At 42.6% G+C, this 25,884-nt stretch overlaps 1 protein-coding gene across 10 annotated transcripts in view; it reads left to right on the top strand.

Annotated features, from left to right (window-relative positions):
- Positions 1-25,884, top strand: part of mcf2l2 (MCF.2 cell line derived transforming sequence-like 2) — a 179,429-nt gene that overhangs the window by 142,141 nt on the left and 11,404 nt on the right. For 6 of the 10 annotated variants that reach the window (XR_004570902.1, XR_004570901.1, XM_034235578.1 and 3 more), the window contains exons 22-27: positions 9,927-10,007; positions 10,718-10,858; positions 15,427-15,519; positions 16,352-16,430; positions 20,696-20,732; positions 20,977-21,074. Coding sequence is in view for 8 of the 10 variants with exons in the window: in XM_034235578.1 (XP_034091469.1) it covers positions 9,927-10,007; positions 10,718-10,858; positions 15,427-15,519; positions 16,352-16,430; positions 20,696-20,732; positions 20,977-21,074 (529 nt within the window). In the remaining 2 variants the exon portion in view is untranslated. Of the gene's footprint in view, positions 1-9,926; positions 10,008-10,717; positions 10,859-15,426; positions 15,520-16,351; positions 16,431-20,695; positions 20,733-20,976; positions 21,075-24,481; positions 24,578-25,884 lie in introns of all 10 variants that reach the window. The other 4 variants (XM_034235573.1, XM_034235571.1, XM_034235574.1 and 1 more) reach the window with 1 other exon arrangement.

Genomic DNA, 25,884 nt, shown 5'->3' with positions numbered 1-25,884 from the left:
GCCCATAGAGCCAAGCGCTCTGGGTGTGGGTGAAAGATCGCCCCCCCCGCTTGGGACAGTATGTCCCTGCGTAGTGGGAGCTGCCATGGCTGCCCGCACAGCAGCTGATATATCTCCGCTAGCCAGTACATAGCTGGCCAGTGCGGAGCTATCAGGATAAGTCTGTGGCGTTGCTCTCTCACTCTGGCCAGAGTTGGGGGTATCAGAGCCAGGGGTGGGAACGCGTACAGAAGGCCCGGGGGCCAATCGTGCGCGAGTGCATCCACGCCTAACGGTGCATTTAGATCGCGCATCGAAAAGAACAGCTGACACTGAGCGTTGTCTTTCGATGCGAACAGATCCACCGCGGCTCTGCCGTAACGCACCCACAGCTGGCTCACAATCCTTGGATGTAGAGTCCAGTCTGCATAATGTGGTATACCTCTGGACAGTAGATCTTCCCCGAGGTTCATCACTCCCGGTACGTGCGTCGCTCTCAGAGAGAGGAGACGTCTACCGCTCCATAGGATCAGTTTGCGCGCCAGTGTGTGTAACTGGAGAGAACGCAAACCCCTTTGGCAGTTAATATACGATATTGTGGTCGTATTGTCTGTCCTCACGAGGACGTGATGTCCCCTGAGGAAAGGCAGAAAGCGTTTTAGGGTGAGAAACACCGCTAAAAGCTCCAGGTAATTTATGTGCGCCCGCTGGAGGTCTCTGCTCCAGAGACCCCTCACCGGGCGACCTTCATAAATACCTCCCCAACCTGTCAGACATGCGTCCGTGGTGACCACTTTCCGTGAAAGGACAGCACCCATAGGCACAGCTCGTACTAGAAAAGTCGGGTGCAGCCAGTGGCGCAGTGCCATTACGCATTTCACAGTAACCATCACTCTCGCGGGGTTTAGTTTTAGGGCGGCCACCCAGCGCTGAAACTCCCTCATGTGTAAGCGTCCCAGTCGTACGACCAGGATAGCTGACGCCATGAGCCCCAGCAATCGCAGGCATGATCTGAAGAGAACATGTTTGCGCAGCTGGAAAAGAGCGAGACAAGCTCTGAAAGCTTTCACTCTTTCCGCTGACAAGCGAGCTGAAAAGGGCACCGAGTTCAGGCGTAAACCCAGGAAGAGTATAGTCTGCGCGGGGCACAACATGCTCTTCTCTGTGTTTATTATGAAACCCAGGTTGAGCAGGTGCTTTACGAGGACATTTGTCTGCGTAACAGCCTCCTGCTCCGACTGTGCGAGAAGCAGCCAGTCGTCCAGCTAGGTCGCCAGGCGAATACCCTGTTGTCTTAACGGGGCTATCGCGGCTTCCGTACATCGTACAAACACCCTTGGACTGAGAGACAGACCGAAGGGGAGTACTCTGTATTCATAGCAGATCCCCTGAAATGCGAATCTCAGATATTTCCTGTGTGGGTAATATACTGGGATGTGAAAATACGCATCTTTCAGGTCGACTGATGTAAACCAGTCGTCTTGTCGCACGAGCCGCAGCAGAGATGTGTGAGTGAGCATTCTGAACTTATATCTTTTTAGATATTTGTTCAGAGCCCTCAAATCAAGTATTGGCCGAATTCCGTTCCCTCCCCGTTTGGGAACGAGGAAGTACTTGGAATAGAAGCCGCCCTGACTCTGCTCAGCGGGTACAATAGATATAGCCCTCTTTTCTAGGAGTGAGAGAATCTCTCTCTCCAGAATATGGGCTGACTCTCCTCGGGCCTGCAAATGCAGAATGCCCGAGAAGCGAGGGGGGGTGACGGTGACTTGGAGTCTGTAGCTCTGTGTAACTGTCTTGAGAAACCCAAGCAGATGTCGTGAGCATCTCCCGCTGTATGCTCCTTAGAGCCAGCTGAGATGTCACGTCTCTTCTCCTCTGAGTCTCTATTTGTTGTGTTATGGGGCCCTCCAGTGTCTGAGCACTGTGGTGCCCCATTTCGATAATCCCCACCGACACAGCGCATGCGCGTGGCGGTGGTGCCCTTACGGCTCCAGCCGGCACTGCGCATGCGCGTGACGGTGGTGCCTTCACAACCCCAGCCGGCACTGCGCATGCGCGTGATGGTAGTGCCTTTACAGCTCCAGCCGGCACTGCGCATGCGCGTGACGGTGGTGCCTTTACAGCTCCAGCCGGCACTGCGCATGTGCGTGACGGTGGTGCCTTCACGACCCCAGCCGGCACTGCGCATGCGCGTGACAGTGGTGCCTTTACAGCCCCAGCCGGCACTGCGCATGCGCGTGACGGTGGTGCCTTTACAGCCCCAGCCGGCACTGCGCATGCGCGTGACGGTGGTGCCTTCACAGACCCGTCAATTGTCCGCCCTTTGAGAGAGGCAGTAGCTGCTCTCAGAAGGGGAACAGTTGACGGACTGTTTATTGTTTTTATTGTTTTTCTTTTCATTTTTTCGAGCTGCGCCCTTGGCTCGAAGCCTGGATGCGTCAGCGGAAAATGTTTTATGACAGAAAAATCAATAAGTGTGTGACATGTGTTTATGCGGACTTGAGGATGGTGTTGAGGCATCTCTCGAGGCGGCGGGAACACATTTAGAGCTGGGGAACCGTAGACTTCCAGCTCTGTCACAGAGGGGAGAAGGAGGGGCTGTCACGCCGCTCGCTTCTTCTTCCTCGACTGCTGGCCGAAATTCTGGGTTGGCTGCGCCTGGGCTGCAGCCGGAACCGGAGATTTTCTAGGCCAGCTCGCCCTCGTCCCCTGCGTGGGCTGGGGACTCGGGGCGGACTGCGACCTCTGCGTTTTCGGTATTTTGAACCGAGCAGGGTTCGGAGCAGCTTGGACGAAGGGCTGCCGCTGCGAAGGCAGCGGCTGGGCCCTTCGAGGGAGGCAGAGGTGGAGGGCCTCGTCCTCCTTCTTTTTCGACTTGCATCTCCTCTGCATGGAGACAAGAGCGGAGCCGAAAATCCCCTCGGGAACGATGGGCATGTCAAGCACATCCTCCTTTTCCCGGTCTGGGAGGTTGGTGAGGTTGAGCCATCTAGCTCTTTCCTGCACCACCATGATCCCCATTGTTTTGCCCGTGGCCTGGACGGCGCAGCGTTGGACACGGAGACAAATGTCTGTGACCGCGGCCAACTCATCCAGAACGGCCGGTCCAGGATTACTCAACATATCCTCACAGAGCTCCGCTTGGTATGCGGTTAGCAGTGAGGAAACGTTCAGAGCCCTGGCGGACAATGCTGCGGCTCTGTAGGACCGTTCAGTCATGGTCGACTGGAAACGGTCCACCTTCGCTGGCAGCGTGGGGTTCCTGCTTGGTGACGGGCCCATCCTCGGTAGGAGGTGGGCTGCCACCAGCAGTTCCATCGGCGGTATGCGGGCGAGACCATGGTGAGGTCTCGCCGGGAGCTCCCGCCTGGTGAGGCGTGGGGCTCCGTTCCCGCGTCTCTTGCCGCCACCGGGTCCCGGCCTGACACGGCGTGGGATCCCGGTTCCGCAGCTGCCGCTGTTAGTGAGCCCCAGACCGACACAGTGAGGGGCTCAGTCTCTGCGGCGGACGCCCCCGTGTCTTGATTGCCAAACGGCGAATCAGTGGACATGAGGGAGTCCTGTTCCAACAAGCTAGCTTGGTGTGCTAGCCGTCGGTGGAGGCTCTTTCGGGTGAAACGGGCACAATGCCCGCACGAGCCGGGGTTGTCGATAGCCTCCTGGGCGTGTTCCAGCCCGAGGCAGGACGAGCAGACCTGGTGTGAGTCTGTGCCTGCTATCTTCAACCCGCAGCCGCATGACCGAGCCTCCGAGTCCCTGACTCCTCTGGTGTGAGGGGGAGAGGCGTCCATCTTGTTCGCCTCGTGGCGTGGAGACCCGCTCGTAACAGGTACGTCGTTGAGAGAAAAAGTGTTACCAACCCGTCCTTAATCCGGAGAAAAAGGGACGGTGTGGGTCCTTTGTTCTCAAAGAATATTGACTGGTGTGTCAATATACTTCTAATCCTTTTCTCCTCCGTGAGAGAGAAAAAGAAAAGCGTCCTCGCTACCGTGGTGTCGGTAGTAAGGGGAAGCTAGCTAGCAACAGGTGCGTAGCTAACTTGAGAAAAATCAAAACCTTACCTTACTTTCCGGGGAAAGAAACGGCGAGGTCGATTTTAATACTAACTGGCGTTAGTATTACCGTCTTCTTGCGAAGCAGAAGGAGTAGCCGGCGAGCGCCCGTCGACCGAAATGGTTATATTTGGGTTCAGTCTGTGGACCGTTAAGCTTGTCCGGCTACTATAGAGATGTGCTCTGAAGCGAGAAGAGGTGTTTGAATGACGCATGCGTCATGGCGCAAGCTACTTATAGGGGGTGAATTCCCTGACGCTGACGTCAAGATCACCAGCCAATCAGGATTGGCGTAATGAGATTGATGCTTCTGTTTGCTCCGCGATGAGGCGCATCCCATAGTGAGACATCGAACGGAGTGTTATGAATGAGAACAGTATTTCCGGTCTCGACGTTTTCATAATAAAAACCAATGATCAAATGATTTAACAGTGATATCTGCAGTACTCATCCACTAAAAAACATCAGTTTATCCGAGTTAATTATACGACATTAATTGGTTTAAATTGTGTACAATGCTTTTGTGTTTTTCCCATAGGTTTTTCTCTTTCGATTCTGAGAGACACATTTCTTTTTTCAGAGGTTTTGATAGGCTAATATCACGCCGCAATGCACGTAGGGATATGGTGTTTATGTGATATGAAATCGGAAAACATTTTTAAAAAATAAAATAATACTTTATTCCGAGTGTTCTTGCTTTTCTCTTTGAAAGTCATCACATAACGGCATTGTAATACACGGTTCGGCTGCATTAAATATTACATATCTGCCGTAGATATTTATTTATAGAGCCCTGATCAGAAGACCTTTTGACAAACTGGAAGAGATGCCGCCAAAACTGAATACGTGACGTGGACCATACATATATCAACAATTAAACAACATCTTCCATTTATGTTCACACAATACGTCTCCTTGCAGTATCAACACTAATTCGGCTGACTTTTATATTTGATCCAATTAGTAGATAGTCTGTATTTTCACCATAACGGTGCACAGCTGATAGAAAGGGACTTTTTTGTAGTTTTTAAAGATATTACTGATTTTCTGAACTACCTTTCCAACTCCTCATGCAGTTGACTGTTACAGGTCTATACAAGTTCATAGTACAATGCATAAGCTTCACGTCGAGAGACTGAAACTGTATTTTCCTTTACCGTTCTGTTTTAATTTCACAATAAAGTGAATTGTCATATTATGTTTGATATTATTATGTTTTATTAACTAGACCACTGTTTTTTTAAACCGCACCTCCTAGTGGTTAAAGCACGGTATTGAATTTAGTTGTTGAATAAGTTATATTTGATGAAAACATTTAAATATTAAGAGTAGCCTACATACAAAATAGGGGTCAATGATAGAAATATAGAATAGAAAAGATCAAGAAGATACTGTAGTGATCTCTACAATAAAACAGTTTAGTGCAGGACGTCCAAAGATATTAACAGGAGGATGTGCAAAACAGACAAACTGATAAGGCTGAATTTGACTCAGGTGTAACTAAAGTCTGATTTAAGGGTTGTTTATCATTAATCAGAATCTGCAAAGTAACAAAAATAAATGTAGTAGAGTAAAAATACCAGGTTAACCTCTGAATTGTAGTATAGTAGAACAAAGTAGTACATGCTGCTGTAACAAAAACATTTCCCAACTTGGGATCAATAAAGTATCTTATCTTAAGATGATCGATGGCTACTGCCATATTTGCTAAATGTGCATCTGAACCTTGACAAGTGCATGTTTCAGGCTTATCAATGAACAACAGGAGGGGTCACAGACATAAGACCAGCTGCTAAATAATGCTCTTCTGACCTTAGCTGTCATGTGGGTATATTAATGCTGCCCATTATGAGGCGCATTCACACTGCGGTACTTTTCCCACAAAGGTTCATGTGAACTTAGTTCATGTGAACTCTTTAGTTCGCATGAACTAAGTACAGATCGCGTTCACACTGGAAAAAGTCCCTGGGGGTGGATTCATGGATGTATAATAAGAACTGGATACAGCGTGGGAGGTGGGGCCTCATTCATTCCTATGAGAGCTGCTCATTAGCGCATGATGATAAATTGGCCCAACTTTTGAGAGAGTGAAACGTCACAGATTACCCAGCATGCCTGAGAAGTACCCGTATGTGCACTCATAGAGCATGCGCAACTTTAACCAAAATGCTCGTTCACATCAAGCACGTCAATTTGCGTACACGTAACAGCACCGCGCGTTCATGACAGCATGGTAATGAATTGTTGTTATCATGGATTTGATATGAACGAGGCGGCAGTTAGCAGCTAGCGGCTAGCTAGTAATGATGCTAATGTGCACATCAATCGTTATGTACTTATATTACGCTGTAACAGGATCTAGTGATATCCAACAGAGCTTAATTTAGCATGAAATAATTATTGCACTGTATATATATATATATATATTTATATATAGCCTATTTATATACAGTGCAATAAGCTTCTTAGTGCAATACGAAGCTACAGGGACGTTAATAATGTCGGTAATATTAACTTTATTTAATACAACATTTACGGTACAAGATTTAATCATACAGCCCATGTAGTATGATAATGAATTACAGCAAACATGTGCAATATATCCATTATTACAGCTCCGTGGGATGGCAGTAAGACGATATGGATCCGTTCTTATCCATGGGTAAAGATAAACGCAACTCACATTGGTTTCTCATACAGCATCTCTGTAAACTACGTGTATTCACTGAATTTCACTCTCTGCCTTTAACGGCTCGTTGTAGCTCCAATAACTCCAGCCCCACCCTCCCTGTGAGCACAGTGTGCTCTGATTGGTCGGGACACGTAACATGAATGTGCCGGGCGGCGCGGTCCCGTGGGTTAGATGCGCGTTCATAATGCAGAGGGAAATAACTCTCAGAATAACGTTATTAGCACATTTTTACAACTCGAATGTTTTTAATAAGGGCTATACAAGTGTTTATACTGGGTAGTTTATTTAGTTTAAAAAAAATTATCCAACGAGTTACAGACCACTCTTTCCCCATGTAAGTCAATGGGAAAAAGTGTTTCCGGGCCTGGCAACCAAACGGAAGTGTAGTACCGCCGTTTGGCCAGCACGAATATTTTCATCTGAGTCCGGCGCACTTCCTGGGGGCTTGGGTGGATTAGGCAAATGAAGCCGCTGACGTCACTTGTTCTTCTTCTGCTTTGGGTTTACTGGCAGGCCGCAAACCACTTCACGGCGTATACTGCCGCCCAAAGTCCCAGGCCGGAAGTCCCCGGAGTTGGGGACTGGCTTCAGTAGAAGCTGCTGGGACTCCCAGCAGCTTCTACTGAAGCCTTCCGAGTAAATCGCCAGAACGCCGACACCTCCTCATCTCCACCGCTCCCATGTTTTATTTTGTGTTGCCATAAGTTAGTCTCTCTGCGTTTCTGCGCTGTGCTAATGCTAATGCTAATAATGCTAATGCGAGGATAATAAAATGGCGGCTTCACAAAACTTTTTGGGAGTTTTACGGGGCGTGGTTTGTAATCCGCCCAGCCAATCAGAAATATAGCTCTTTTCTCACAAAAGAGCCGCTCGAAAGTCCCTGCTCTCTAGCAGGGACTTTCGAGGGGGTAAAAAGGTTCACATGAACTAATTTTATTACCGGCTCTTTTAGGTGTGAACGCGATAAAAGAGTTCACATGAACTAAGTTCACATGAACCTTTGTGGGAGAAGTACCACAGTGTGAATGCGCCTATGGACACAAGCAATTTTCACCCATGTATTAATTATATGTTTTAAATTTGATAACACCAATGTGTTTCGTATCCCCTAAACCTCCAGGGATGTATACAGTTTAATACTGGCAACTTCTAATTGTGGGAAATACGAAAACGTCTTTTAAAACTACAATTCCCAGTAGAGACGTGCCATAGAACATGTTGCAAAACACACAATAGCCAGTCTGGCGGAGTAACTTTGTCGCACTGCCACTCCAACATCCAATCACAGAGCTTGAGGGCTAATCACAGGGTTTGTAAAGCAAGGCGGATGTTGTAGTCCCAAACGATAGCTGGGGATTCTGGGTAGTGTAGTGTATTCGGAAACTCTGTAGTGTCTAAACTCCGAAAAAACTATTTGTTTCTCCGAATCGAAGGTTAAAAACACAAAAGCATTGTACACAATTTAAACCAATCAATATTGTGTAATTAACAAGGATAAACTGATGTTTTTTAGTGGATGAGTAATGGAGATATCACTGTGTAATCATTTGACAGTGTGGGGAATACTTCCGGTTTTATTATGAAAACTTCGAGACCGGAAATACTGTTTTCACCCACGCTAACTTTACATGGAAGCTGCCCCATATACTGTACAGTACACGTTCTCCTGGCGAGACCTCAAATCATCTTCGTATATCTATCAAACTGTAGATCTTACACATCCACTGGACGTAGATTATAAAAGTACAATATACACTTCTCGCTAGAAATCTAATAAAAAAGCATTTTAATGGCCAAACTATTCCACAATTTAGGATTTTCCAGAGAGGGTTATTTGTGAATAAACGACCCTTCGGAGCGTTTGCAATCGACAGGAGCATGTTGTTTCTTACACGACCACTAGAGGTGCTACACTTTAAAACGTGACTCTGGGTCGTATTTAGCTGCTGAACAATCGGTCGTTTTTTGTAGGAGGACAGGCTGCTGGGGATCAGTGTTGGGTGTAACGCCTTACAAAAGTAACGGAGTTACAGTAATGCATTACTTTTTGCTGTAACGCAGTAATATAACGCATTACTAATGACATTTGGGTAATATAATACCCATTACAATTCTCAGTAACGCAGTTACAACACATTTTAACCTGAAATTAAGGGGTGTTTTGTTTTTTAAGAATTCACTAACATTGCGAAAAAAGGTCGCTGCACATTATCCTGCTTATTACGGGCCAGATACTAAACAAACTAACGACTCGACTCCCAATATTAATTGAAATTATTTTATTGACTTAAAAATTATCATATTTCTTCCGCTAAGAAAAATAAAACTCTGTTCCGCACCAACGGCTGGAACTGCAACAACAAATTTACGGCAGCACTGTCCAAGTCTGTTCACAGTTTTTGATAAACTAACAAGTAACACGTCCTTAAACTCTGCAGAGCCCATACCATGTTCCTGTTAGTGTTTAATTCCTCTCTGCCTTCTTCTGGTGATTTATCTGATGTCCAGCGCTCCTTCTTTTAGCCTCTTTTCCTTTCTCTTTCTTGATCCTCCTTAGCAACGGTCATTATAGTCCTTGACAACGGTCTGTACTACTGTATTAACAACGTGTCACGTGTTCTGAATTGACTAATCAGAATCGAGTATTCAACTAAGCCGTGTAATACAAGTTGTGAGTAGCCTTAATGGCCTACACAGTTGTTATGCTATACCACATTGCCCTTCACTAGATGTATAATGAGCTGCACTAAACTACATTTTAGCATTTAAAATACCTAGCCATTCTTTTGCGGTTATTTTGGTGAAAGTAACTAAAAAGTAATATAAAAGTAGTTTAACTCATTACATTTCAGAGACAATAATATTGTAATGTAACTTATTACTTAATAAAGACAGTAATAAATAATATGTACTGTATTACATTTTGGAAGTAACTTGCCCAACACTACTGGGGATACGTCTCTGATGCTGTTCCAAAGTCTACTTTTCAGATGGAATCATGTTGAAGAATTGTCCCTATAAGTCTGAAAAAATCTAGGCTCTGTTTATATTGTGTCTTAGGTGTCTGCGGGCATGTTCCATTTTGTGTGTGTGTATTTGTGTGTGTGTTTATAGGTGAACGTGTTGTCCTCTTTTATGGGCCGTCTTCCTTTATTTCCCTCCTAAAGTCTAAGTGTATGTGTGTGTGTTAATGCCCACAGGGAAACCTGAGTGAACTGGGAAAGCTGCTGATGCAGGGATCCTTCAACGTGTGGACCGACCACAAGAGAGGCCACAGCAAGGTACAGCACTGCAGTATTACCACCACATTACCAGAAGTCCTTAATACCAACATTAGGAGGACATGCCTTTCATTTGAACTCAAGTCAAACAGAACACCTCTAGAAAAAGAGCCATTATTTCAACAGAGCCAGACCGATGTGATGGGAAGAAATTACAACTATGCGTTACAATTGTGTGCTCTAAAACTCGAGTCACAAGAGCAAATAAAACCTAGCATTTGATAGGTGATATTTTGAAATATGTTGATGAATAGAACGGAACATACAAATGTATATTAATTTACGGAATATATCTGCATTTTCTTCTTCTGAGATTGTATATTCATGATGTATTGCGCTTACTGTAAGTCACTTTGTATTTAGCTAAATGTAATGTTATGGAGGGAACACATTTTCGTTTAACTGGTGAGTGTATCCCCATATCTCTGTCAAGGTGCAGTTGGTGATGAATTTAAACAAATATTATTTTTGCAGTTACATGTTATACAGTAAGTGTTTCTTCACAAAACATAATAGAGCCTAAGATTTTTTAATGATGGGAAAATATATATATTTTTTAAATATCTTGAAAGTTTAGAGGTAACATTACCAAGATTACTTTATGTAATAGGCCTAAGTTGTTATAAAGTAACACTTCAAGATGAATAAGGGAACAATGGAATGATTGGGGGAAATGCACACAGATACAATGACCCGTTTCCTGATTCCAGGTGAAGGACTTGGCCCGGTTTAAGCCGATGCAGAGGCATCTGTTCCTGTATGACAAGATGATGCTATTCTGTAAGAAACGAGAAGAGACGACAGACGGACACGACAAGACCCCGTCCTACAGCTTCAAACACTCTCTCAAGGTCAGATACATGTTGTGTGTTAGGCAGAGTGATACTGAAGGACTGAAACAGCTACAGCTAACGCAAAACAATGCAAAAACAAAGGGAGAGAACGCCAATAGTACATATACATATAAAACTAAGTGTTTATAACACATGCAAGTGTTTTAAGAGTAGATACATTAAAAATAATGAATAAACAAAACTGTTATTTGGACCGCCTGGTGAGTTTAATAATGTACTCTTTTCTCTAAGTTTTGGTCGCAACCAACTCTTACCCCCTGATCCCACCGGAAGCGTCTGCGCTGCGGCTGTGCCGCGCTGCGACGCGCTGCGACCTCCTCCTGCGTCATAACCCACCAGGCGCGTTTCAAAACGTTGCGGAAGCGGAGCGTCGTGTGTGCAGCCTCCCAGTATTCCACCAGACCCGCTGCGCTGCGCCGCGTCAAAAATAGGATTCATCCTATATTTTAGAAATTCCTTGCGGCGAGGAGCTTCTGGGACGCTTCGAGCCGCGGCGCAGCGGGTCTGGTGGAATAGCACCCATTGACTAGAGTGGCCGCGATCGCTAAAAACGCCGCAGACGCAGCGCAGCGCAGACGCTCCTGGTGGGATTAGGGGGTTAACCAGCAAAACTCACTGAGCTAAACCTGATAGTTAAATGTATTAGTTAGTTCAAATATTTTGAATGTTGTGCAGTATGAAGTGGCATGACAAGAAATAAGTAAAGTGAAGTACAGGTAGGCCTACCTCTGTAAAACAACACATTTTGCAATGTATTAAACAGATTGTTGGCCGCTTTAATATAAAGCAAACAAACCATCAGAACACCATATTCTTTGATATATTAGTTAGTATATACAAACAAATGTAACAAAGTAACATATTTACCAACACATGTTCTGCGCCACTACATACTTACATTTAAATGTGTTCTGCATCGGTTCAAGGGTTTTTGAAATTGGTCGGTGCCGTGCGCAAAGCATTGTTGGGATTTGAAGGACGCAAAGTCTACTCATGTGCAGCCTCGAAATTTCCTCCAAACCAAGGACGCGGCCTCGGTGGAATTCCAAGTATACTGGAGATTGGAACAGTCCTTCGGGTTACTCGATGACGTAGCATCCTTGAAATATTGGCTTGAAAGCCAGAATCCTCGAGATTGAGAAATGGCCCGAGAAACGGCCTGAGTCTGACACAAACGTCCCAGGTGGGCGGGACTTTCAGGGGTGCGTCCCCATTGGCTACTCAGTTTTTGAGTGACAGCTATGGGCATAGATATGTCTCATAATTATTTGTGTGAACATAAAAATAATTTGTGTGTAAATATGTGATTTGTAAATGTAAAACAACATCCACAAATGCATTTAAAATATTTGCAAACACACAAATACATTTGCAAGTGTAAAACGGATCTGCAAATACGCTAAATATGTTCACAAATTAAAAAAAGATCTGTGAATATCTCTTTAACATTTACACCTTTCGATCAGGCATTTGTGAATCCATTTTGTATTTGTGGACCAAAAATGCGCTTGCGGATCTCAAATCTCTGTTCACGGATCGTCTTTTTACACACACGGAATTTTGAGACATATTTTCCGCCGGTCTCGGCTAAAATCTACTCGTGTCACTCGGTTATTTTCGGAAACCACGTGATGGCCCGCTGTTGACGACATTTCTGCATGATTTCAAAGTAAGAGCCTGATGGTTTGTTTAATGCTCTGTTTTTGTATTATAATGAACAGCGGAACGTTAGATGCATTCTTTATCATCATCACTATCATCATTATGTTATAGTGATACAGTTAGTTTGTGTTATTGGTTCAATATAGCATATATCGAGCACTTTCGTTGATGTTGAAGTACAGGCTATAGCCTACGCCACTTTCGGATCCCGGGGGAGCAGCTGGCAGCGAAGCAGCCCAGATAAAACTCTTTCTTCATTGTGTGTTGTGTATTCAGTCAAGCGGGTCAAAGTTACAAAGCACTTCACATCTTATTAATCGGCCTAATTTTACCTTACCAGTGCAGTAATAAAGTAATCTGTAGAAAAGCACCGTATTTAGGTCAGGGTTATGGTGATGAAGAATGCATCTAACGTTCCGCTGTTCATTATAATACAAAAACAGAGCATTAAACAAACCATCATGCTCTTACTTTGAAATCATGCGGAAATGTCGCCATCAGCAGGCCATCACATGGTTTCCGAAAATAACCGAGTGACACGAGTAGATTTTAGCCGAGACCGGCGGAAAATATGTCTCAAAATTCCGTGTGTGTAAAAAGACGATCCGCGAACAGAGATTTGAGATCCGTGAACAGAGATTTGAGATCCGCAAGCGCATTTTTGGTCCACAAATACAAAATGGATTCACAAATGCCTGATCGAAAGGTGTAAATGTTAAAGAGATATTCACAGATCTTTTTTTTATTTGTGAACATATTTAGCGTATTTGCAGATCCGTTTTACATTTGCAAATGTATTTGTGAGTTTGCAAATCTTTTAAATGCATTTGTGGATGTTGTTTTACATTTACAAATCACATATTTACACACAAATTATTTTTATGTTCACACAAATAATTATGAGACATATCTATGCCCATAGATAGCACACTACACCACAGATCATACAGTGCAACTCATGCAGCAAACTCCGGAGTCCACTCGGCCACGTTAGTGTTGGTGTCTCCTCCTGGGGAGTTTCATGAACATATCGGACTTATCTTATGGATTGCTGTGCATTAGACTTGTGATGTGTAGTTTATACTTTATTCCAACTTTAAATATTGTAATACCTGAACCCACTGCTGCTGTTTAATAATTTCCCAATTTGGGATTGATAAAGTGTCTGTCTGTCTATTTATTTATTTTATAGATTAAAAAAACACATCTATGTATTTTCAAGCTAAAGGTGATACACAATGTAAACTGTATACTGTTATTTATTCAAAGACATGTTACATTTCAAAAGCATATATTGCTATGTTTAGGACAAACAATTAAAGACTGCTTTAATTTAACAAATTCTACAATATAAAAGTGGCAGATTTGCTTTATTAGACAGACCAGATCTAGGTTGCATACCACATCTTACTATGCTGGTCTGAAGAGCTGAAGCATTCATACACAATGGATAAAAACTGTGTCTCATTCTATATCCTGTGAGAAAATGATATACATTTAGCATTACAAACTCGACATACTATTCCTAGCCTGAGGAAGATATGAATAACCAACAGATTTGAATGGAATCTCTAACATTTTCATGTAGAATAAAGACAAAAGAGTGATTATACAAATTATATTTATTGAAATTGGAACCAGAAGATGAATTCTCAAAGAACGTTTTAAATAAAAGGGCAAAAAGGTGAATAATAATAAAATATATTAAATGTATGTAAAGACATTTGGTCAAATGAAATGACACTGAGCCAGTGATACCAGCAACGCCAGCGTGGATGAAGCTGGCAGTTCTTTCTTCATGCCCCCCCTCCGTGCTGTCCCCTCAGAGGAAGTGGGAAAACGGGATAAGACTCTGGACGCCACGCTGTCTCAATGATCCACACTGTTAACATGAGAGGAAAATAAATGTTTTTGGAAATTAAAAATATGAAGTTAACAAATAAAACTCAGCTCAGGGGCATCATGGACGGTAGGTTTCCCTACAAAGAGAAGTAGTAAACTCAGCCTCCATTGATTTTCATATCAAATTAGCATGTTAATAAAATAAGCTATCATGGCTTATACTTGCATATCTAAACAGAATCATGAAAGCATGTTGGTAGAGTCAGGCACACAAGTCTGTTTGAGTGTGTCTGACTCTACCAACACTACTAACACTTTCTGAAATATGTTTTTGGTCTAAATGTTTTTTTCAACAAATATGATGAAAAGACTGATTATTGACTATTGCAAGTAGCCTGTTCAACCTGTTTGTAACACACAGAAAGAGTTTTGGAGACATTAATCTTTAATGGGACTTATAATATATAGTAGCTTTTTTTTAACTAAAGGAGGAAATAGGGTTGCTGCATTAGTTTGGGACTATTTTCAGTGTCCCATTAATACACATCTAAACCCCTCTTTGGTGAAATGTAGCTTCTTGTTCTGTGCCGGGGCTTTTTTGGTTGGTTCAACCCCTGAATGGGGGACCACTGGCACAACCCACCAGAGAGGTCTGATCAAGGAGGGAGCGCCCGTAAATAATTGCTACATCTGTAGGTACTTGGTACAATTGCAAAGGAGGAGAGGAGCCACGTCATTACGTTACCGTTTCCATTGCTGCAATGCCAACGTGAGACAGATCAAGCTATATAGCACTTTGGTGTGTTTAATTGAAGTATAAAACTCCTTACTCATCTATAAATGTGTGCCAGCCAGGCAAGACAAGAACAACTGGTTAGCGCACAGGCATCGAACCAGCCCTATAACCGACTCCGTGGAAAAGGGGTAATAGTGATGTAGATTGTTAGTAATTCAGCAAAGTGCCAGTTGGTTGGTTTCTGCGGGTCTATGGAATGAGATTATTTTGTAAATGTTGAGTCATTGCGGCCTCTCACGGTGTCTCTGCTCTGCTTCCTGTACAGATGAGTGCAGTGGGGATCACAGAGAACGTGAAAGGCGACATCAAGAAGTTCGAGGTGTGGTACAACAACAGAGAGGAGGTTTACATCATACAGGTATGTTGATGTTTAACAAAAAACAACAAAGATTAGAATCAAATCAAAATGTAGACTTATGAAGCAGCACATTGTTTTTAATACGTTCCTATATTATCATCTCACAATCCCTTAGACTTATCTAGTGACCCTGTGAAGGGGACCAGGCCCCTAGGTTGGAATCTATCTGTGTAGCTTCTCATGACTAGGTCCACTCCACCTGGAGTTGTTAAATCATTCTTATATATTGATGCACCAGTATTGCAAATCTGTAAAATGTATAATATAATCATTGATGTCCCAGAAGGGACATTTTACTGCAGAATACATACTTTTACTTTTGATACTTGAAGTATATTTTGTTCAAATCCATATATAGAATATTGGAAAAAAGAATGAGAAAAGAAGGAGTATGTCCTTCGTATACCAATGTCTAATGTAATATCCTCTTCATTTTATAAAGAATACATGTATTGTACAAGAGGAAATCAAATATATATGATTAACATATGATGTGTTTTATGAAAATAATATTTAAACTGAGGGGACATACATTTACACTTTATTATATATATAAGATGAATGTTATATATATTTTTTTTGGAGGCATTCAGTGATCTTTTCCACGGTCGTCCTCTTGGAGGCAGTGTTGTACCGCACAGCTCTCCCACTGAAACACAGAAAAACTGCAGGAGTGTTAAAAAAACTGTTGTTGTATATGTTGCTTTATATTGGTGTGTGTGTGTGTGTGTGTGTGTGTGTGTGTGTGTGTGTGTGTGTGTGTGCGTGTGTGTGTGTGTGTGTGTGTGTGCGTGTGCGTGCGTGTGTGCGTGTGTGTGCATTTCCTCCGCAGGCTCCTTCCATGGATGTGAAAAACAATTGGGTGTTGGAGATTCGTAAAGTTCTTACAGGCCAACTCGAGGCGTGCAGAGGTATACACACACACACACACACACACACACACACACACACACACTCCTCTTCCAATCCCCCCTACTTTTATTTAGTTAAAGGTTAGAGACGATGCCAAATAATAACAAATTAGAAGGAAACAAATATTTAAAAAATACAGATTTCAGTATTCTGAGGCTCTAAGCCCCATTTATTTTCCTCGTTGACGGCAAAAAAAGTCCGACATTACACAATTTAAAATAAAAACAATAATCGTGGCTTAATATTGAGTAAGAACATGTTTTTATGAACCCCACAGCTTCCGGTCTTCCAAAACCCGATCGGACAAAAAGACGTGCTGCAGGCACGAAACATACTACCAATAGAAATACTTTGCTTTTAAAAACTTTCTGTGTGACACGAAATAAATGGGAAAATCGTGTTGGTGAACACGAATCAATAGATTAAATGTATTTCGTGACTATAACACGAAATGCCGTGAGACTGGGTTGGAAGCCCATAGAGCTAGCTTTAATTCACCATTTAGTTGTGAGGTTGCACAATGACCAATGGACTAAGTTTATATATAGTGCTTTGTCCACTCTTTACAACCTCTGAAAGCGCTTTACATTTACACATCATCATTCACCCATTCACACGCCATTCATACACAGCAGTCCAGACGGGTAATAACTGGAAAAGCCTGACATGGGACCTTTAACTTTTCTTACAGTTTAGCTTGACTTAGTTGTAAAAGTCCTATTTATTTAGAGGCTTACATTGTGTGTCTAAAGCTAGCTAATGTAGAGGGTTAGCGGCTTTAGCTAGCCCCAGCTTTGTTATAGTAAGTGGATGTGATAGCTGCCTCCCCTGGTGCTTTGTCATTGTAGTCTAATGACAAAACAAGTGAGCCTATATATCTTTTACGCATCTCTGAAATTAGTTCATTGGACTATGGAAGGTAAAGACATGTTTTAAAGTGGTCTACAAACGTTACAATTGTGACACACAGCTAACACAATTCCCCAGACAGTGTGCTGGTCATGTTTCAAAAACATACAAAAAAGTTATTTGACTCCTTTACTGTTTGATTTTCTGCTACCATTACATCCTGCTGCAACAACTCAATTGCTTCCTGTTATCATGAAAATGTTCAGTATCTATCAGCACATCGACAAGTCATCCCTCGCTGCAGTCTGCTGATAAGCTCGTCATCCTCTCCCACACTACCAAGTCAGGGAAACGTCCTCTTTTCAATACTGTCTGTACTTACACAGAAAACACATTTTAATTTGCGACATTCAAACATGATCGCAGTTTTATGACCAGGTTGTAGCTGACAATGCATCACAATATTTAGTCAGGACTGCTTCATTTTAAGAGTTAAAAACACTTGACGAAACAGATGAAAACTAGTGTGACCTGGAACACATTTATATTTCTAACACAAATGGAGATCAACTGTGTGGGGTAGTTTATGTAATGATTGCTTGATTGACAAAACAAATCTAATATGGAATTGTACATAATGATGTATATCAACCAATTTGAATACACCACTTGAGGCCTTTGAACATTTTAATGTTTTTCTTTTTTCTGACACTTTATGGACTAAACTATTAAACATAAGAACATAACAGTAGGGCTCCGCGATTTTGAAAGATAACCTACACACAATAATATTGACTCATATTGCAATTGCGATATCATTTGCGTTTTGAGAGGGAAAAAATTCAACATAATTCACATTTCATTGAAAAAAATTAAATAAATGATATTGTGGTTATTTTACAAGAGGATCTTTACATAAAAATGATTTTTTATTAATTATATAGAACACCATTAGGCCGGGACTTCTTTGCAGCACCATACAATACAAATATGTTCACGCATTTTTTCTTTGCGTTAACATTTTTGTTATTGCACTCGTCCATATTGCATAACGATTTAATGTCGATTAATTGTATGGCCCTAATCAACAGTTTAAACCATCATAAAAAGAAGTCTTAATAATACTTTAAGCCATGTCAGGACAATGCGTAATACTCACAAGCATACAAAGGCTCAAACATGCACTTACATACACACAGTACCGCACACTTACTCTCTGCCTGTGTGTCCGCTGCCCCCCCCCACCTTCCTGTGTTACCACCTCTCCTGCCCCCCCTCTGTACCAGTAAGCACCGTGGTCCACAGTTCCACTCTATGGCCTGACTGACAGCAGAACCCCCCCAACGTGAGCCGCACACTGCCCCTCTGTGGTGTGTGTGTGTGTGTGTGTGTGTGTGTGTGTGTGTGTGTGTGTGTGGTGTGGTGTGTGTGTGTGTGTGTGTGTGTGTGTGTGTGTGTGTGTGTGTGTGTGTGTGTGTGTGTGTGTGTGTGAAAAGGAGAGGGAGGAGATTGAAAGTGATGGGAAGAGACAAGACGAGGATGAGGGATGATGGGTGGAGGGAGAATAAGAGACGGACAGAGAGGAAAGACATTTTCAGGGTGGAGATGGAGGCTGAGAGGCAGCACAGGGGGAATGAAGGAGGCTTGAGAGAGAAGGGTGAAGAGAAGTAGGACGAAGAGGAGCCGCACTCCTTTCAGAAAGAGGAGGAGAGGAAAGAGATGGGGTACAATACACAGCCTAAATGCTGTTTTGACAAAAGTAATTTAGAATCAAGGTCAAGCTTTTTCTGGACTTTCAACCACATCATTTTCTTTTTGTTAGTCAAATGAAGGTGTATACTGAAGATTATAAGCTATTTCCAAAGTCAAGAAAGATCTTTCACTCTTGACTGGGATCTGAGAATGTGATGGAGACAGTACAGGATATATATATATATCAGTAAGTGTAGAGGGAACTAGAAAACAGAATAAAGTTATGTGTATTTGAATGAACTGCAAGATGTGTAATTGCTGTTCACTCATTTGAAAAGAATAGACTTTGGTTTCACTCCCCATGCTCTCTGCTCACACTGCTGTTGGCCTGCACACACCTCGATGTGCTCAGCCTTTATGAATAAAACATTGTTAGATCCATGATGAAAAAATATCTCCATTTTGCTGAATACAATATTTGGAGCATGTGGAATGGCTCCATGCTGAGTCTGCATTTGTGCGACAGGTTCATTGGTTACTGGGAATGGGAGGTGACAAGTGAGATCATTCAGAGCTTGGTATTTCACTTATGTGAGCAATGCATTTGGCCAAGGCTGCGCCTCGCTGCAGTTTCTTTACGAGATTCTTCTCCACAGATTTCTTGTCACACAGCAGAATCCTGTGGCAGGCCACATTTGTTAACTTTGCATTTATGAAGTCGCTTGTTTAGATATGAAGCTGTAGCCCCAATGACTTCAGTGTGTGGATGTTTCTTTCTTTTTTTATAGCAACACAAAGTGATTTCTATCAGCCCAATAGACGCAGCAGTTTGGGCAATTGTATCCATGGAGATAATGCAGAAATGTTAGAATTGCACATGATGTGAAAGGCCAGAGAAGCTTTTGGTGTAAATATGTCTCCAGAGGGAACAGCCTATCAGAAATACAATGATATATGTTCGATCTTTTTATATTCTGCCCAGTATTGGTTCTTCTTCCTTATTATTTAAATAGCTTACGAGGACTCACCTTGAACTTGCTATACAGCTACTATTCTGTCCGGTATCCTTCATGTCCTGAACAGCGAAGCATTTTAACAGGACCGGTCTAGGTTCCAAGCAAGCTTAGCCGATACTAGAAGGTGGGGGTAAATCTTTGTAGAACACTTATTGGTCAGAGAGAATCATCAACATCTTCTTGAACCCTACGCCATACACTTGACAAAGTAAAGATATAGCTGACACTTTTGTATGAAGCTACTTACATACACTTCAATACTGTCTACATGCCTACAGGAGCATTTGGGTATCTTACATTGTTGACTGCAGGGGCTAGTGATTGAACAACTGACCCTCCAATTGGTAGATGCCCATTTACCCTGAGCCAATGTTGTGGTGGCAAAGCAAGGGTTAGGGTTAGGGTTAGTGCCCCATTTAAGATGTTTCTTTTACTTGCCATTGTCAGGTCACCATTCACAGTGGATAATCAAACAGATAAAAAGCACTTGGTACCAAAGACGTAATGAAGTGGATCACAATGCAGTTGGAAATGTTGCATAAGGCGTTCTAGGTTTGTATACTTAAGACCTCAGTCATCAAGGCAGCAGATCAGAAAACGGTCACCAAAAATAATTATGTATGAGTAGGGTTAGGGTTATGGACCACTGTTGAGGCACTGAAGGAACAATGTCACAATGAAATCTAATGTCTTTCTTCTGTTCACAGAAGCAAGCCAGCACAACATCTCTGGGGCCCCGATGAGGTGAGCACCCAACATCCACATTCTCACCAACAAGAGTTTAAAAAAGTACCATTACATAGGTTTTGCACTGGATCTCAATTATGCTTATCCGATCATTCAATATAGGAAAGGGAATTGATTGGATTGTGTAAATTAAGTAAGAGTCATTATGATTCAGCAATTTCATCCAAAATAAAATCTTTAGAACTTGGTATACCAGATATTTGGTTCAATGTTACTTGTCCTTCTACTCCATGTACTCCAGGAATGTCTACAAGAAGGCACTGAGACAGTCGGATTCATCAAGTCCAGAGTCAGGCTTCAGGAGATCCAACCCCAGCCCTAACATGAGGCAGAAGAGAGGTAAGAGCTACATTGTTACCTTAGAACAGTCTCCAAACTAAATAAACTCTTCATACACTCTTGTTTCCTGTTCTTCTGCAAACACACACAATCTCAAACCCACTTATCAACCCTTCGCACACATAGTCAAAAGCAGTCAGGGATAACAGGACAGCCTTTCCACACACAAACACACTCACTCACACACACACACACACACACACACACACACACACACACACACACACACACACACACACACACACACACACACACACACACACGCACACACACACACAACACACACACCACACACAAACACACTCACACACACACACAATGTTGTCAACTGCAGTCGAGGATAAGATAGCAAGTACAATGTAACACTTGTGAGAAATTCCCTAGTTTTCTTTGAGCTGGTATATCAACATTCTATCCGCAAAAGAGAAAGGAGAAGGAGGGGGGGGGGGTGTCGGTATGAATCCCAGACTAAGTCAAATCGACATGAGCCTGCAGGGAGCCACCTTGTCACCTACTTCTCTATTATCATTCCTCTCTCTCCCTTCTCCTTTTTCTGCCCATCTGTCACTTCCTTCTCTACAACCTTGCTGCCCATCCCTCCCTTCATGCATCCTTGTGTCTTTTTGGGTTCCTTAGATTTAATCAATATGTGAAGAGAACACAAACCCTACATTTTACTACTTTATACAGTATTTTATATCATTTTTCTTACCCCACCATATCTTCTGTTTCCCCTTGCTCAATTCAGACTCCTCCTCACTCTCTTCCCTGCATTTCATTTCTCTTGATTATATATTACTCACTCACACGGAAGGTGAGTCCCCACAACATGAGTTATACAAGTCTACACACACAGAGACAGGTGTTGGCTTATGGGTTTGTACCAGACATGTGACACGTTTAACCTGATAAAAAAACTGTGCTCTGCATATTGATATACTACAACAAGTGGAATATCTGTAAGTGCCGAGTCATTTTGTTTGTGGTCTGACACGGTGACAGTGAATAAAATCATGCCCACACATCCAAATCAAAGATTGTGCCACACACACACACACACACACACACACACACACACACACACACACACACACACACACACACACACACACACACACACACCACACACACACACACACACACACCACACACACACCACACACACACACACACAGACAGACAGACGCTGCACTGGACTGTCAGAGCCTCTGCTCTCCAGGCTTTATGACGTCTGTCGTGGATAATGTAGCTCTGACATCTGTAGCTCATTCAGATGCCTCATATTCTATATAGTGGGAGTGTTGTACCTTGTAAATATGTACCATTGCAAAAATGTCCTTTTGACAAGGATAAAACCAACACATTTCGGGCCACATCTGCCACTGCACAAAATACCCTAATTTATAGATTCAGTGCACAGTATGACTTCACATAAACAATGAAAACTTTGTTTCCAGAGAAACAGACCCTGGCCAATTTGCAAAACGTTTTACCAGGGAATGTGTTGGCTAGGTCTTTAATTATTCATTGCGACTTTAGCACATTTTCTCTTGTATTTCTAAGCGATGAACCTCACATACCTGAAGATCAGGGACGTGCACAGGTACGGGCTAATGTTGCCTGTGCAACGGCCCTTTTGAACTTTTTGGCTGAACTGCCCCTCTGGAGAGAGCGATTGTCTTTTTTTTCTGTTGTGTCCGAAGAAACATGATAAGCCCACAATTAGTATTGTAGAGTCATCTGCCCCCAGTCACGTGACTTTGTTTACAATCTGACAGCTGAAAAGCAAAGGAAGGTCCTCAGAGTCTGGTCCAGCCTCATATGGCTATGGTGATTATACCAAATGCCTGCCTGGCTTTGGTGGCAAATCCCCAGGTCAATCTGTCCCCGGAAATGTCCCCGTTTTTAAATATGCTTAAATTGATTTTGAGTTCTCTCATAGCAGTTAGAGTATAGGGGACAGACCAGGGGACTTTACTTCCTCTTGACACCGTCGGTTATTTACAAAAAAAACACCTAAATATACTTGCTATTGTGCTTCTGTCTTTCTGTGTCTTCTCATCTGCTCCGCAAACTCCCTCACCCTCTCTCTCTTTTCTTGATCGCCCTCTCTCACATAGGCCTACGGGAGAACACTTCACTGCCCCGCTTCATTGTAGGATTTCTGCCATGTCTCTACTTTAGTTTGACCATCTCTGTTATTAAGTTATGGAATACTAAATAAATAAGTAATTTGATACCTTACCGTTACTGCGCTCATAAAGAATGATAAGAATAAGAATAATGCGTATTGAACTGGTTTAATCAATTAGTGAGTTGATTTAAGGCACAGCAGTTACAACGGTCAAACTACATTAAAACAGAATTGTCCGCATTTTGTCTTTAATAGTTACTAACATTAGATATGTCAATGAGGTATGGACTGCAACACAAAAAATGTCCCTGGTTTTCATTTTTCTTTTTTTATAAAAAGTTCTTACGTTTTCGGCGGGGTGGGGGGAGGCCCTTTTCTAGTTTAGAGCAATAGCCCCTCCAAATGTCTGTGCACCTCCCGGCTGAAGATAATGATGTCATTGGAAAGTGTGAAGTCAACTGAATCTAAATATTTCTAGATTTGACTAGATTTGAATCTCACAAAACCTTAATGCATTGAAATATACAAACGAGGATCAAATTGGGAAATTAGTTGTTCTAATATACTGCACCATAATGCTTCCCACATCATTATGATCTTTTTCCATGTGGTATTATTGCTCTCTATCAGTGCGCTGATGATGACGGCAATAATAGGAGCAGTTAGAAAGCTAACTCCATCATGCAACAGAGGCCCAGAGCTCTCATACACAGTCATTCCCTAGTATCAATCAAAAAGCTGTACTGCAATAAAATATTGCCATGTCGTAAATTATTAGAGTATTTGCTTAGACCTGCCACCGCTGTGGCTAAGGGGCCAAATTGTTGTCTACCAATCAGCTGGTCAGTGGTGTGATCCCCAGACCCTGCAAATAATAATCATGATGACATTGGAAGTGTAAGGCATGTCTATGGTGTTAAAGTTTTTGTAAGTAGCTTTGGGTAAAAACATCAGCTAAATTGAATGTAATTGGAAATTCTCTGAAATGAATGCCAAAAGGCAGGGTAATATATTAACAACTGAATGTATAGAGATTTATAACCAACTTGTAATTTGTCTGCCTCCAAGGTGCATTACTTCAGTCATAGCATGCAAAACTTGGTATATTTTGTGGAATGAAAAATTACCAAACACACAAACTAAGGTTTCGACAGCACTGTAACTCATGTATCACATTGACACCAATATAAGAACACTTCCTAACAACACTCCAGCCTGCTCTTCTTCTCTCGCTCCTGAACTAAGCCCTGCTCCCTCTTGCTCTCCTACTCAGTTGATGCTTCAGCCAGCCAATCAGGCCTCTCGGCTGCTAACGCTAGGAAACGCTTCACCTTGCAGGGACTTTCCAACAGGAGGTCTCTTCAAGCAGGTAACAGCGCAATGTGAGACTTTGAGTGCTCACTTATGCTACCTTCATCATGACCATGAGCATCACCATCATCACCACCACTGGGATATATGTCAACACAATTAGAGTGGTGCAGGAATGAGTCCTAAAACTGGAAATGAGTTAGCAATTTACCGCTTCCGCTTCTCAAAGTCAAAGTTTTTTCTGATGTTAAAACAAGTATAAGAGATTTTCAGGTTTTGTTCTGCGATATAAAACATGTTAGTAAATACCCACTCATGAATGTGCGAAGTTTCTAATTTGTCATAAAAACGGAGGTTTGCTAACAAGTGACTAAACAAGACTACTAAACATCAGCACGCCAAATATTAGCCGCCTTAGCTTAGCGGTGGTGATGCGCAGCCATGTGAACGTGATGTTTTTCGTTCATAGGTTGCGTCAGCATTTTTATTCTGGGGATTACATTTACGCTTCAATAATATTCAAAGTGGTGTCTTCATTGCTTTTGTCAAGGGACCGCTTGGATACTAACTAACCCTAACCCTAATCTAAACCCGGGTATACAAAAATACGTCTTAACTGCACCACTCTATTAACCGCACAGTCTTTTCTTGGTTCTCTTCGTCTGTGACTGCTTTCATCATCATCATCATCATCATCATCATCATCATCATCATCACCATCATCATCATCATCATCATCATCATCATCATCATCATCATCATCATCATCATCATCATCACCACCACCATCATCATCACCATCATCATCATCATCATCATCATCATCATCATCATCATCATCATCATCATCATCATCATCATCATCATCACCACTCATCATCACCACTCATCATCACCACTCATCATCACCACTCATCATCATCATCATCATCATCATCATCATCATCATCATCATCATCATCATCATCATCATCATCCAGGCTCCATTCACATAACTGCTGTGGTCTTTCTCATCTTCAAATGTCACATACATTTCTGCATGTCGCTGTTGTGTCAGCGTAATGAAGGCCACATCTTCTTTTACTACACTTGCTCATATTTGATCCCTTCATGTCAGTATCCTTTGCATCTGCCCGCACTACAACAAGGAACCTGTGATTTCCGAATGAGAGGGATGGACTGCTGTTGCAGAGACAGCAGGCGAGATAGAAAGGGAGAATCTGCCAGAGTCCCGGCAGTAGTGACGCAGTGGCGAGGCTAAATGATGTGGCGCAGCACAGCGCTAAATGTCACCCTCTAATATTGAAGCCCTCTTGACATTTGGAGGTGCATTAACATTTTTGGAGGGGGACGGGCTAATTCCAA

This window comes from Gymnodraco acuticeps, unplaced genomic scaffold (assembly GCF_902827175.1).
Source record: "Gymnodraco acuticeps unplaced genomic scaffold, fGymAcu1.1, whole genome shotgun sequence".
Classification (NCBI taxonomy): Eukaryota; Metazoa; Chordata; class Actinopteri; order Perciformes; family Bathydraconidae; genus Gymnodraco; species Gymnodraco acuticeps.
The sequence above is the reverse complement of the archived record's forward strand: the minus strand, read 5'-3'. Positions and strand labels throughout refer to the sequence as shown.